This window comes from Oncorhynchus kisutch, linkage group LG4, assembly GCF_002021735.2.
Source record: "Oncorhynchus kisutch isolate 150728-3 linkage group LG4, Okis_V2, whole genome shotgun sequence".
Taxonomy (NCBI): Eukaryota; Metazoa; Chordata; class Actinopteri; order Salmoniformes; family Salmonidae; genus Oncorhynchus; species Oncorhynchus kisutch.
In genome coordinates this window covers 47,463,454-47,477,570 of record NC_034177.2, presented here as the reverse complement: position 1 = coordinate 47,477,570, position 14,117 = coordinate 47,463,454, and the positions used below count along the sequence as shown (strand labels likewise).

The window sequence follows — 14,117 nt, the reverse complement described above, 5'->3', positions numbered from 1 at the left end:
TCATCTAGTAAGAGAGGACTCACCGGTCCTGCCCTGAGTGGTGGCCCTGTTTGTGAGCTCTCCACTGCGGGTGAGGATGACAGCAAGGTAGAGGCGCCCGGGGATCAGCGTGGGGACGGCATACTCCGTGGCGTCGGGCCCTAGAGCCTCCTCTGCCTGCTGGGAGCCATCTGGGTTGTAGAGAGACAGCAGGTAGCCGCTCAGCTCCCCCTCTGCACGCTCCCACGACACCCAGAGCTCCTCCGCCTGGGGATGACTTCGGGCCTGCAGAGACGTCACTGCAGCTGGGACTGAGGAGGACGAGGAGGAGTGGGAAAAAAATCAGATGTCAAGTCATGATGTAATGTCAGTGAGCGTGACGGATACAGTTAGCACTTAGTTGTTTGTTTACCACATAGTTTATGTGAAAGAAACACCTTACGTATGTGCCATCACGTGATGTGAAACTCACATCTTATCTCAAGTAAGAATTTGTCTTTATCATACCCTAGACCGACAGTACCCCTCCTCAGCACTAGAGAGCACAGATGTTAGATTTTAATTTGATCACCCTGTCATTGCTGAGATTTTTCCTGCGCTGCAGGATTTACAAAAATTCACTGAAAACCCACACTAACACACAGTTATATTAACAGGATTTCACTTTTCATGCAGCCTAATTTTGGCCAGCTAATAGACTAACCACCGATCAAGCAACATAAAATTGTTGGAAAAGTGTGAATGGACTAAACGTTCAAATACTGTTGCTGCAGGATTATTTTGCTGCGACAATACTGGTCAAATTAAGATCCTACATCTGTAGCTCTCTCACCAGTCCTGGCCCAGATAGCTGAGTCATTGGTCTGCTCTCCGCTGCGTGTTAACACCACCATCCTGTAGGGGGCACCAGGCCTCAGGCCCTGGAAGGAGACCTGCAGGGTCTTAGGCTGGCCGCTGCGCCGGTCGTACAGGGTGTCGTCTCCATTGTACAGGTAGAGGTCGTAACCTTCCAACTCTCCCTCTGGGGGAGACCAGTGGAAGGACAGGCTGCTGCTGCTGTTGGCCTGGATGGAGAGGTTGCTAACCGCCGCCGGACCTGGGGATGAATTATTCAATCAAATTTAAATCACATTTATCAAAACCCTCTCTCATCATCAGTTGTTACAATGTGCTTTACCAGAACCTGACCTAGACCCCGAAGAGCAAGTGAGAAGGAAGCACAGTGAGAAGGAACAACTTCCTAGAAAATAACATATGGCTCTCCAGGATTAGGGTTGAGCACTTCTGTACTGCACATAATACCACTGGACATTGTTTTCAAGGGACTTGGTGAATAAATCCATGCTGTCTTACGCGTGCGTGCTTCAGCGGTGACCCCCTCACTGTGGACCCCTCCGCTGGTGGTGTGGACCAGGACGTGGTACCTCTTCCCCGGGGTGAGGCCGTCGAAGTGGTGCTGGAGCGGAGTGGACCCAGAGGAGGCCTGGGAGCTGTACAATTTAATTCAATTCAATTCTATTCCATTCCACTCAATTCAATACAATTGGAGTGGTTCATAGAATAAATACAAGAATGCCAATAGAATACACAAATAATAATACCTGTTGGTGACCAGATGTCCCCTGTCGTCCAGCAGCTGCAGGCTGTAGCCGTCCGCCACTCCCCGGGCCTCCTGCCAGCTCACCTGAATACTGCAGGTGGTGTGTCTGTTGTCAGCCTGCAGGCCCGTCACTGCAGAGGGGACTGAGGAGAGAGGGGACAGTTTCGATTTGATTGTTTCTGACCATTATTTAACCAGGTAGTCCCATTGAGGTCAGATGACTTATTTCCTAAGGGATACAAATTGCACATAGGCATCACTGTTGACCAATCAACAGCCGATTAGGGGGTAAAAAAAAAAAGAAGCAGAACCAATCAGTTCAGTCAAATGGACTGATTTCAAATTGTAGATAGCCAAGAACCAGTGAGAGAGATCACTATTCCTTCCCAGTCCAACACCAAAACACCCAAATATACAGTGTGAAATGCTAATGCACTGCTTATGAATGCAGTGTACGAGTAAAGAATGTGTTATGAGTCCTTATGTAGCCTCCTCACCGGTGCGTCCGCTGGCCGTGTTGTTGTTCAACAGTATACCACTGATAGACCTTACAGTCACACTGTACAGCTGCCCAGGCTGCAGGGAGTTGAATCCCAGCTGATTTGGGTGTTTGGGTACGGGTCGCGTCTCCAGCATGCGTCCCTCTGGCCCGTCCAGTGACAACGACACAGAGTAGCTGTCCACGTCACCCTGCCCCGGGGTCCAGCTGATCTTCAGGCTGTTGCTCTGCCCATTGTTGCTCACGTGGATGTTCTTGACCTTGCTGGGAACTGCAAGCAGAGGGAGAAAAGTAAAGAAGGAGACAGAAGAACCAGGAGAGGGAGAAAGGGGGTAGAAATGGAACGAAAATGAATACTGTTGTCAGTTTATCTCTTGCTTGTGGTCAATTTGTTTTTCGATTCTGTGACATTTTGCTGTGTCCCGTTTTGCTAACTCAACTCAACCAATGCAGTAGTCCCAAACGTGCTAACAAATCAAACACAAGCATTTTGAAAGAAAACAAAGGTTTCACCTGTCCTGCCCTCTATGAACTGGGCCCTCTGGTTGGGTCCGCTGAAGGTGGAAACGTGGATCTTATAGAGGCGTCCCGGGGTGAGGGAGGACAGGACACACGCCCCTGCGCTGCTGCCCAGGGTGATGGGCGGGAACACCTTCATAATAATAATGCATAATACATTCATTGTTAATACATTTTGCTATATTAAATGACTGTACTTTTTTTTAGAAACACCCAAAGTCACTTTACATAATTAAAATTGGTAAGATAAATAGAAATAAAGCAGGGAGAAAATATAAGAACAGAATGAAGGTCCTAAAAGTCCTCTAAACATGAAGACAGACTGACCAGGTACTTCTGTAGACCGGACCAGGAGGACTAACCTTCATGTCGTTGAAGAGGAGCTGCACCTCGTAGTGATCCACATCCCCCAGAGCAGCCAGCCAGGCGACACGAAGGTCCTCCGTGCCCCGCCCAGCCAGAGCTAGTGATCTCACCGCCGCAGGGACTGTCACAGACAGATTCGAGATCGAAATAGATCAACTGTGATGTTCTCAGAGGCCATGCATTTTGCAGCATACAAACTCAACGTACAACACATACAAAGGGACAGAGGGTGGCGAGAGGCAGGTTTCAAATAAGCATGCTCAAGGAAACTGTTTCACCAAAATTAGACAGTTATGAGTGTAACTAGCTTAATTATTATTACAAACACCACTATGCTATGCACATATTATATATTCAAAATAAAAAGAGAGATATAACATATTATACTATTTGTATCACTCACAGGTCCTTCCGTCCGTGGACACGCTGGTCTCATACTTCCCGCTCCAGGTGCTGACGATGACAGTGTAGAGTCTCCCGGGCACCAGGCCGTTGAACACACACTCGTTCTGGCTCTTCATAACCGTCTTGTTCTGGTGGAAGAGGTTGTTGTGCTTGATGACCACCTGGTAGTAGTCAAAGTCCCCTGCCGCATGGCGCCAGTACACCTTCAGGTAGTCATCCCTGGCCGAGTGGATCGCTGTGGGGTTCTGGACACTAGAGGGCTCTGGGAAAGAGGAAAATAATAGAATAGAATTGAAGAACACTTGAATTGAATAGAACAGCAAAGCAAGCAGACGAGACGTATTTCAGACAGACAAATAGGTAGACCTACGTGTGCGTTCCTGCACGATGGTGTGGTTTTCGTAGACTCCACTGCGGGAGACGATGGAGATGTTATAGAGCCGTCCAGACACCAGGGACTTGAACACACACTCAGGGCTGGACTTGGACACGACCAGGGTGTGGACGGTCCTCTCGCGGTCCTTCAGGGTGACCAGGTAACTATCCACGTCGCCTTGGGCTGGTCGCCACGACACACTGAGGAAGTCCATACGACCGTTGTTACTGACTGTCACCTCGCCTACGGCAGCAGGGACTGGAAGGGGGGATGGGGAGAGAGAGAGACTGATTCAGTCATTCTGTGAATCACTGCCTGTTCATATTTGCAGCTGTGAAGGCTGTATGAATCAAAATATATAGTTAAACAAATAAAAATAAAAACTTGTTTTGTAACGTTTTGTATTGTAAGGACGTTTTTTTCTCAATAATAATGTGGGATATGTAAGAACATCTCTTACAAGCAACATCAAAACAGTAACTTGGTTGTGTGTTCAATTTTTTATTTAACCTTTATTTAACTAGGCAAGTCAGTTGAGAACAATTTCTTATTTACAATGAAGGCCTACCAAAAGGCAAAAGGCCTCCTGCGGGGACACCAAACAATAACATAGCAAGGCAGCAACACATGACAACACAGCATGGTAGCAACACAACATGACAACAACATGGTAGCAACACAACATGGTGTCACACCCTGATCTGTTTCACCTGTCTTTGTGATTGTCTCCACCCCCCGCCAGGTGTCGCCCATCTTCCCCATTATCCCCCGTGTATTTATACCTGTGATCTCTGTTTGTCTGTTGCCAGATTGTCAAGTCAACCAGCGTGTTTGTGTCTCAGCTCTTGCTTTTCCCAGTCTCTCTTTTTCTCACCCTCCTGGTTTTGAACCTTACCTGTCCTGTCTCTGAACCCGCCTGCCTGACCACTCTGCCTGCCTGCCGACCTGTACCTTTGCCCCACCTCTGGATAATGGACCTCTGCCTTTTTAAAAATGATTTTAATATTGAACCTGTAAACCTGTACTAAATCCACTTGATTGGACACCTGTCTTTAAAAGGTCCCACAGTAGGCAGTGCATGTCAGAGCAAAAACCAGGCCATGAGGTCTGGGGGAGAAGGTGAGATTACCAAGAACCCGATGGTCACTCTGACAGAGATCCAGAGTTCCTCTGTGGAGATGGCAGAACCTTCCAGAAGGACAACATCTCCACAGCACTCCACCAATCTGGCCTTTATGGTAGAATGGCCAGACTGAAGCCACTCCTCAGTAAAAGGCACATGACAGCTTGCTTGGAGTTTGCCAAAAGGCACCTAAAGACTCTCAGACCATGAGAAACAAGATTCTCTGGTCTGATGAAACCAAGATTCAACTCTTGAAAAAAAAAGAAGCTTGAGATGATCTGCAGAGAAGAATGGGAGAAACTCCCCAAATACAGGTGTTCCAAACTTGTAGCGTCATACCCAAGAAGATTCAAGGCTGTAATCGCTGCCAAAGGTGCTTCAACAAAGTACTGAGTAAAGTGTCTGAATACTTATGTAAATGTGATATTATAGTTTTTTTTTATATACATTTGCAAACATTTCTAAAAAACAGTTTTTGCTTTGTCATTATGGGATATTGTGTGTAGATTGACTAGGGGGGGAAACGATTTAATCCATTTAAAACTAGGCTGTATTGTAACAAAATGTGGAAAAAGTACAGGGTTCTGAATACTTTCCGAATGCACTGTACATTACAGAAAATACACACATCAATATAAATACAAAATACAAGTGGAAAGAAAAAGTATTATTACATTATTGTGAGGTGTAGGCCTATATCATTGTTCAGGCCTAGCCTACATCTATGTGGACCGACAGTACAGGAGGGCATAATCTGGCCATTATAATATTATTGTATGTGAAACTCACATACTACTGGTCTAAATTGGGTGCCATTTTATTGATTATGGCATGATGCTGCCTATTAATTGCTGTGATGCCATAATGAGGTATGTACATAGAATTATAATGAACATTCTAATTCTAAGGGGGATGCGTTTTCATTAAACTATCGCTTTCAAAACCCAGTATTCAGCATCATAATAAAATGATGTCATAATTGCATTCCAATTCTCGTCGTATGTTCTAACCTTTGTGTTGGAGTGCAAACCGATAAGGCTACTCATAAAGAAAGGACTTGAAGCATACGGATGATCCAAAATTAACTGTGAAATGTGTGAATTATTGGCCATTTCATCTCTCGAATAAGTATGTACCGTCTCTCGTATAAGATATATACCAATTTAATATGTCTAATAATTGTCAAGTCTAAGCTAAGAAAATATCCTGAATGATTTAGGCTATATTGCATTGATTGCTTTGTTTCGTTCCATCAAGTTGTCCACATACAAGACAGTCATCATGGACTGTTTCTGTTTGCCTGGTCCAAAGAGAGTACAACTCCTTACTGTAAGTAGGAGCTTCCTTTTTCATGTAACTTATTTGATGTTCAATGAATTGCTATTTCTCAATTTTATAAGTTCAAACTTTGTCATTGCTATGTAATTTTATGTTAAAATATTTGGTACTAAAACATGGTTTTTGTCTTTTATTTTTGAACACGGTCATCTCCTTTCATACATTCATCTTGTTCAGAGGCAGCCCACCAAGTCTCAGAAAGTGGGTCTCCTCAGAGAGAAGGTGACTCTGATTGGGGAGGCCATCAAAGTCATGAAGAGTGACCGGGAAGCCATGATGGCTCAGCTGAAAAAGAGCCAGAAGAAACAGCAGAAGCATGAGGAGATGCTGCAGTACAGCAAATGGAAGCAGGCTAAGGACAACCAGGAACTCTGTGTGGTCGTCAGAAGGCTGGAGGAGAAGGTAGACGTGGAGACCAAGGCACTCTGGGCAGAGATGAGGAGACTGGGAGAGCTGCTTGAGGAGGTGAGAGGACATGACTTCAGACATAAGAGCGCTCCGTTTGAGCACCTAGTGGCCTGGTATGAGGGTCTAAATTAAGTTTGACATTGAGAAAGTTCAATGGAGCCGGAAGAAAAGCCCTGCAGATATTTGTCTTAATTCCACGATATTATAGCTGCAGTATATATCCTGTCTTGTTTAATCGGTTGAATGTATGTAATGTAGCTTGAACAAGTATACGGTTAATTCTATGCCATTTAACAAAGATGCACATGCCATAACTACCTAATATTGCTCTGTTTCTTATGCGACAGAACATGAATGGTGTGGGTGACTCCTCAACCTTCATGAAACCTTCTTGGGAATTCCCCATTCCAGTGCCCCCCGCTGGCCAGCCTACGTCAGGACGGCATCAGTACTACCAGAGTGTGTCTCTGACAGGCAGCTCAGGTGTCCTCCCAGCTGGACAGAGACTCCATGGACGCTCTCCTGTCCTACCCCCACTGGTTGATCCTCCCATGCCTATAACACATTGGTTTCCTGATCTCTCTCCTCCCAAACGCCCTCTGCCGTTGCCACCTGCTATTCTCGAGGGGCTATACACAGACGCATCCTCAGACCCAGCTTTGAGACAGGAGAAGGAGATTGAGGAGATGATGAAGACAATGGAAGAGGAGAGGGAGAAGGATCGGGCGGAGATACTTGTGGTGGTGGAAAAAGAGATGGAGAGAAAATGGAAGAAGTTGCAGAGGAAGTCTCCAGCAAATATAATACAGAAGACAGAGCAGGACATGATAGAGATGATGAAGGCAATAGAAAATGAGAGGGAGTTGGATCGGATTGAGATACTTGAAGCTGTGGAAAAAGAGATGGAGAGAAAATGGATGAAGATGCAGAATGTAGGTCAGAAAGAGAAAGCAGGTAACGGTGAGGAGCAATTGACGAAGAAGGAACAGTGTATTGGGGATCAGGAAAAGAGGGTAGAACAGGAGGAGAACAAGCTGATAGGACAGATGAAAGAGAGCCAGGAATGTCTAGATGAAATTAAAAAAGAAAAGGCTGAGAGGGACTTAAGATTGGCAGAGACATTTGATGAAGAGCTAAAGAAAGGAAAAGAGAGGATGAAGAACCTGGAGAAGGAGATGAAAGAAAAAGAAAAGGAGGAAAAAGTCAGGTTGGAGGAAGAAAAAAAGAAAGAGAAAGAGAGGATTAAGAACCTGGAGAAGGAGATGAAAGAAAAAGAAAAGGAGGAGAAAGTCAGGTTGGAGGAAGAAAAAAAGAAAGAGAAAGAGAGGATAAAGAACCTGGAGAAGGAGATGAAAGAAAAAGAAAAGGAGGAAAAAGTCAGGCTGGAGGAAGAAAAAAAGAAAGAGAAAGAGAGGATTAAGAACCTGGAGAAGGAGATGAAAGAAAAAGAAAAGGAGGAGAAATTTAAATGGGAAGAAGAGAAACAGAAAGAAAAAGAGAGGCTGAAGATCCTTGCGAATGAGATGAAGGCACAAGAACTGGAAGAGAATCTTAGGTTTGAGGAAGAAAAGAAGAGAATAAAGAACCAGAAGAAGGAGAAAAAGGAAAACGAAACAGAGGAGAAACTGAGATTGGAAGCAGAGAAAAAGAAAGAAAAAGAGATGGCAAGAATTTGGGAGAAGGAGAGGAAGGAAAAAGAAAAGGTGGAGAAACCTAGACTTGACGAAGAGAAAAAGAAAGAACAGGAGAGGATAAATAACCTGGAGATGGAGAAGAAGGAAGAAGAAAAGGGGGAAAAGAGGTTGGCTGAAGCTGAGAAAAAAAGAGAACAAGATGAGAAGAAGCGCCTGAAAAAAGAGGAGAAGGATAACGAAAAAGTGGAGAAAAAGTTAGCTGAAGCTGAGAAAAAAAGAGAACAAGATGAGAAGAAGCGCCTGAAAAAAGAGGAGAAGGATAACGAAAAAGTGGAGAAAAAGTTAGCTGAATCTGAGAAAAAAAGAGAACAAGATGAGAAGAAGCGCCTGAAAAAAGAGGAGAAGGATAACGAAAAAGTGGAGAAAAGGTTAGCTGAAGCTGAGAAAAAAAGAGAACAAGATGAGAAGAAGCGCCTGAAAAAAGAGGAGAAGGATAACGAAAAAGCTGAGAAAAAGTTAGCTGAAGCTGAGAAAAAAAGAGAACAAGATGAGAAGAATCGCCTGAAAAAAGAGGAGAAGGATAGTGAAAAAGCGGAGAAAAGGTTAGCTGAAGCTGAGAAAAAAAGAGAACAAGATGAGAAGAATCGCCTGAAAAAAGAGGAGAAGGATAACGAAAAAGCGGAGAAAAGGTTAGCTGAAGCTGAGAAAAAAAGAGAACAAGATGAGAAGAAGCGCCTGAAAAAAGAGGAGAAGGATAACGAAAAAGCGGAGAAAAAGTTAGCTGAAGCTGAGAAAAAGAGAGAAAAAGTTGAGAAAAAGGTACAAAAGCAGGAGGAGAAAAATAGAGAGCTTAAACTAAAACTGAAGGAAAAAGAAGAGAATATAAAAAATAAGCAGGAGAGGAAAGAAAAAGAGAAGCAAGAAAAAATGAGAAAGGAGCAAGAGAAGAAAGAAAGAAAGCGAGAGCAAATGAAACGGACAGAGAAGAGAATAGGAGAGAGTGAGGCAATGAGGAGGGTGAGACAACAGACAGAGGATTCAGACTCCGAGGAGTGGGCAGATACAGAGAGTACTGATGAGTCTGTCACTGATTGGTGAGTGTTGAATCAGGCTTCATGGAGTCATTTCACCACGAACCTGATCTGTTGAATATCTCTTAGGTTTGATAGATATGATATAGCCTCACTAACCAGGCTCATAGCATTAGATTGGCTTAGATTGTGTCCTAGAACTGATCCCGTGCGACTCAGTAGGTAGCGCATGGCGCTTGCAACGCCAGGGTTGTGGGTTTGATTCCCACGGGGGCCCAGTATGAACATTTATGCACTCACTACTGTACGTAGCTCTGTATTAGAGCATCTGCTAAATTACTCAAATGTAACTCAAGTGAACTGCTGTGTTAGTGTTACAGGGATTGTGGCAGCAAACGGTACATATAGGGACAAACATAATACTGTCAAGCAAAGATGTACATCAGATCACAGGAGAAGAGAGAGAGACACATAGTCTACTAGACACATAGTTTACTAGCCCTAAAAAGGACAGCCATACCAAAGAACACACCAGGCTAAACATAAGGGGCCCATAGCATAAGATGGGCATGTATTATTTTTAGGACATGAAGATGCTGAAGGAATGTCAGAAGATACACATAGTCTATGAGTCCTAATAAGGACAGACATATACCAAAGAACACACCAAGCTAAACATAAGGGGCCCATAGCATAAGATGGGCATGTATTATTTTTGGGACATGAAGACGTCCTGCCACTATTATAACTTAACTGAAAGCAGATATGGGCGTTATTGGGCGTGAACAAGCAGGATGCACAGATTGGGATATAATGGTGGCAGATGGACTGAGGGAAGTAACTTCATTTGCATGTGGGATGGACTCATATGTTGTATGTGCATAAATACAGAGCCAGAGCTTAGGGAGGGGAGTTGTTCCGCGGACCAGCTCGGCTTCTGATATTTTGTATTAAAAGCCTTTATTGAATTCACAAGTTCTTGTAAGTGTTCAATTTTGTTACAATTCTCCACGACAGGATTTGAACTGAATTACCCAGAAGAAGGAGAAAACATAACACATTAGAGATGACACGCAAGAGTATCAGGAAAGGAGAGAAGAAATTAAAGGAATATGGTAAAGCTGAAATAAGTTTCAAGATCTACAAGTAAGATCCACTAAAAGAGATCTATGAGGGATACAAGATCTTAGAAGACAGATATCCTAGCAGCCTACCAAGGGAAGCCATTTAAAAAAATGCAACAATGAAAAAAATAAAAAAGTCTCTCATCTCTCTGTGTTTTCATAATTGTACTTCAAATCGCAAGAGGCTGAATGTATCTCACCTCTGTATGTGTAGGCCATTTATCTGATGCTGTCTGGTCATAAAGAGTATGACATTGTTGCCGCTCTTAGGATTGAATGCAAGGGAAACCAGCGAGCATTTAGCCTCCCTTGATAAAAAAGAAAGTATAAAATAATAGCCAATTATAGCTCAACTGAGTGAGCTCAACTGTCAATGGTCCTGGAGCACCAAAACAAAAGTGTCAAGGGAAAGCAGTGTGGATTTGGCACATCGCATCAAGAGATGGCAGAAACAACCTGAATTGTTGCATCTCGTGTTGTTTGTGTCATCCGGTGGCTAGCTAGCTAGCTAGATACAATTTCCCCTTTCTTAAATTAGCATTGGATGGAGACAGGGATTTGTACTTGTGGTTTTACCGTACTGGCCAATGATTATCATGGCAATTCTGATCCAAATATAAATTCATACATTGTGCCACTGGACTGAGAGGATGGAAGTGAAATATGTAGCTAGATGTAGAAGGCTAATGTTAACTAGCAAACGTTGCCCATGAAAAGAAGTTAGGTTAGCGAGCAGGTATTTTAGCCTAGGACAACAACAAAAATAAAAGTGTGTACTGTATGACTGTCATAGACCGTTTTGTCAACATGAAAGAGGTGGATCGCATTGGTGTTTCTCTACAAGTATGGTGAGTCAAAAAAACAATTCTACTTGCACACACACACAAATCAGAACCGTGAACAGCCACATCGTGTTTAGCTTACTTTGATTGGACTAAATAGTTGTTGGTATTGTTGTCACTGTATTAGACTAAGCATATGTGATTTAATGATGTTGGAATAGTGGAGGGAGTTTCTGTTGTCTTTGCGACGTGTGGTAAATAAATCCATAGTTGTTTAGTAGCCCGAAAATGTCAGGAAACATTATCTTGCTTATCCATGCTGTAGGTCATGTAACTGTTTGTTACATGTAATATTCTTAATGAACTTCACCGGACAGGTGGCGCTCAGGTTTTGTGATGGAACAAAGTTGTGGCTGAATTTATATAGGCCTCATATTCCATTGTATATTATTTTCATTTAGAGCTGGAATCCTTAATGGTGAAACACACGTCTGTTTGCGATAGTACAATAAAGAGCAGCTCCACGAGCTCTTTTCGCGATTGGTGAAAACATCTTTGAAGGAAGTTGTAAGGTTTAGCATCGGGTTTAGGTTTCGTGAACAACTTTTCTGAAAGTTGAGTCACTGTGTAAGTTAACGTCAGACATTTGGCTCCATTAACAGACAGCTAATCAGATAAGAGAGATAGGTTCCCAATTCAGCCTAACATTATGTTTACATATGTGCTAGTAATACACACATATACAGTGCAGTGTCGTAAGTTACAGTATACACATGTTTAGCTAATGTGGGGTAACTAGTAGGCTACAGCTGTCAGTGTTCAGCAAGTTAACATTCATCAATTTGAAATCCATTAATTCATTTAGATTTTCGTACTTGAACTCAAAACGAACAATTGTTATTATCTGTTAACGTTACTCAAAACATTACCACAATTTGCAGATAGCCTGTTTGCAATCGTAAAGGTGTAAGGAATTATAGCTAGCTAAGTTACTTACTGCATTGTAGGGCTAGCCATGATCTAACTAGTAACTTAGACTGGTAGTTGATTTAAGGTACAGTTATGATAATGGGGATTTGTAATTAAGATTGAGATTGGACTAAAATGTGGGTAATTGGATGCTTGTATGTAACCATAGACGGTCTTATTTTTGCATAGGGTCAGTTAAACATGAAAAGAGAGGGAGAGATATCAGACTTCTGTTCCAAAAGGACACAATGGGAGGCCAGGCCAATACTTTAAACTACACATTTTAGTTAGCTTAATTACTACACATTTTAGTTAGCTTAATTATACATTTCCATAGAGATATGACACATTATTTTACCTGTATTTCAGACATTTCAAGATCCAGAGAAGATGGTCCTGTACAGCTGTGTTTGAAAACATTTCCCAGAACTCAGCATGGTTCTATAGGAAAAGGGCTTTCAACAGTTCCTGGTATAAGGACAATTCATGGTTTGAAAATTCTGTAAGTCAAGATTCAACTTATTGTTTCGCCTGTAGGCATTTTCCTTAATCTGCCTTCACATCACAGTCAGGGTTTTGTAACTGGAAAATGGCGCCGTTTAAAGATTCTGGTTTGAACCTCCATTCAAAGGCAGAGCATCATATCAATGCTATGTATGCTTGGAATCAGCATCAAAGGGCTATTGACAGCAACACATCAATGTTAGATGTCATGAATGAGAGTGGATGAAAACTGTACTTACATTAAAACAATTGCACATGTGCTCCTATTAATTGCCACTCAAAATATAGCGCAGAGAGGTCATCGGGAATCGGATGACTCTCACAAGGGTAATATTTTGACAATCTTAGAAAAAATAGCAAAGCTTGACCCTCTCATAGAGAAAAGGATGAATGCATGTGGCAATGGTAAGTACACAAGCCACCAAATCCAAAATGAAGTTCTTGAGAGCTTAGCTGAGATGGTACAAAGTGAAATAATGAGAGAAGTAAAAGAAAGTTAAGTTTTTAGTGTAATTGCAGATGAAACCAAAGATTTAAAGAAAAAAGAACAAATGTCTTTAGTTGTGAGGTACTATTACAATGGGGCCATCCACGAAAGCTTTTTACACTTTCAGTCAGCTGAAAGCTTAGATGCAGCAGGTCTCACAAAAATTATAATTGATTGCCTTGAAAAACATAGTCTGGACTACAGAAATAATCGTGTGGGGCAAGGCTATGACAGTGCATCCGTCATGAGCGGAAAGCATTCTGGTGTGTCTGCACAGATTAAAAACAGTGTAAGATTTGCATTTTATGTGCACTGTAATGCACATTGTTTGAATTTGGTTCTTGTCGATGCTGTAAAATCAGTGCCTGAGGCAGTTAATTTTTTTGCTCTCCTGCAGAAGCTTTATAACTTTGTATCTGGCTCGTATGTTCATCTCAAGTAGCTGGCAGTTCAGAAAGAGCTGTATCCACAGCAACATCCCAGGGAACTACAGAGACTGTTCTGCCTGCGGCTAAGGAACCCTGACCTGTTCACCGGACGTGCTGCCTTGTCCCGGACCTGCTGTTTTCGGCACTCTCTCTCTATCGCACCCGTTGTCTCAAACTATGAATGATCGGCTATGAAAAGCAAGTAACATTTACTCCTGAGGTGCTGACCTGTTGCACCCTCTACAACCCCTGTGATTATTATTATTTGACCCTGCTGGTCATCTTGGCCATGTACTGTTATAATCTCCACCCGGCACGGCCAGAAGAGGACTGGCCATCTCTCAGAGCCTGGTTCCTCTCTAGGTTTCTTCCTAGTTTTCTGCCTTTCTAGGGAGTTTTTCCTAGCCACCGTGCTTCTACACCCTCACTGCTTGCTGTTTGGGGTTTTAGGCTGAGTTTCTGTATTGCACTTTGTGACATCGGCCGATGTAAAAAGGGCTTTATAAATACATTTGATTGATTGAGAAGACACTGCAAAAACTCTG

General features: G+C 42.9%; 1 protein-coding gene across 1 annotated transcript in view; it reads right to left on the bottom strand.

Moving 5' to 3' along the window:
• Positions 1–14,117, bottom strand: part of LOC109888910 (receptor-type tyrosine-protein phosphatase beta) — a 43,159-nt gene that overhangs the window by 10,580 nt on the left and 18,462 nt on the right. Inside the window, exons 11-19 of the mRNA XM_031821596.1 lie at positions 3,739–4,002; positions 3,367–3,630; positions 2,960–3,084; positions 2,592–2,730; positions 2,077–2,349; positions 1,581–1,722; positions 1,333–1,469; positions 812–1,075; positions 24–290 (exon numbers count right to left, since the gene is read on the bottom strand). Of these exons, the coding sequence (XP_031677456.1) occupies positions 24–290; positions 812–1,075; positions 1,333–1,469; positions 1,581–1,722; positions 2,077–2,349; positions 2,592–2,730; positions 2,960–3,084; positions 3,367–3,630; positions 3,739–4,002 (1,875 nt within the window). The remainder of the gene's footprint in view (positions 1–23; positions 291–811; positions 1,076–1,332; positions 1,470–1,580; positions 1,723–2,076; positions 2,350–2,591; positions 2,731–2,959; positions 3,085–3,366; positions 3,631–3,738; positions 4,003–14,117) is intronic.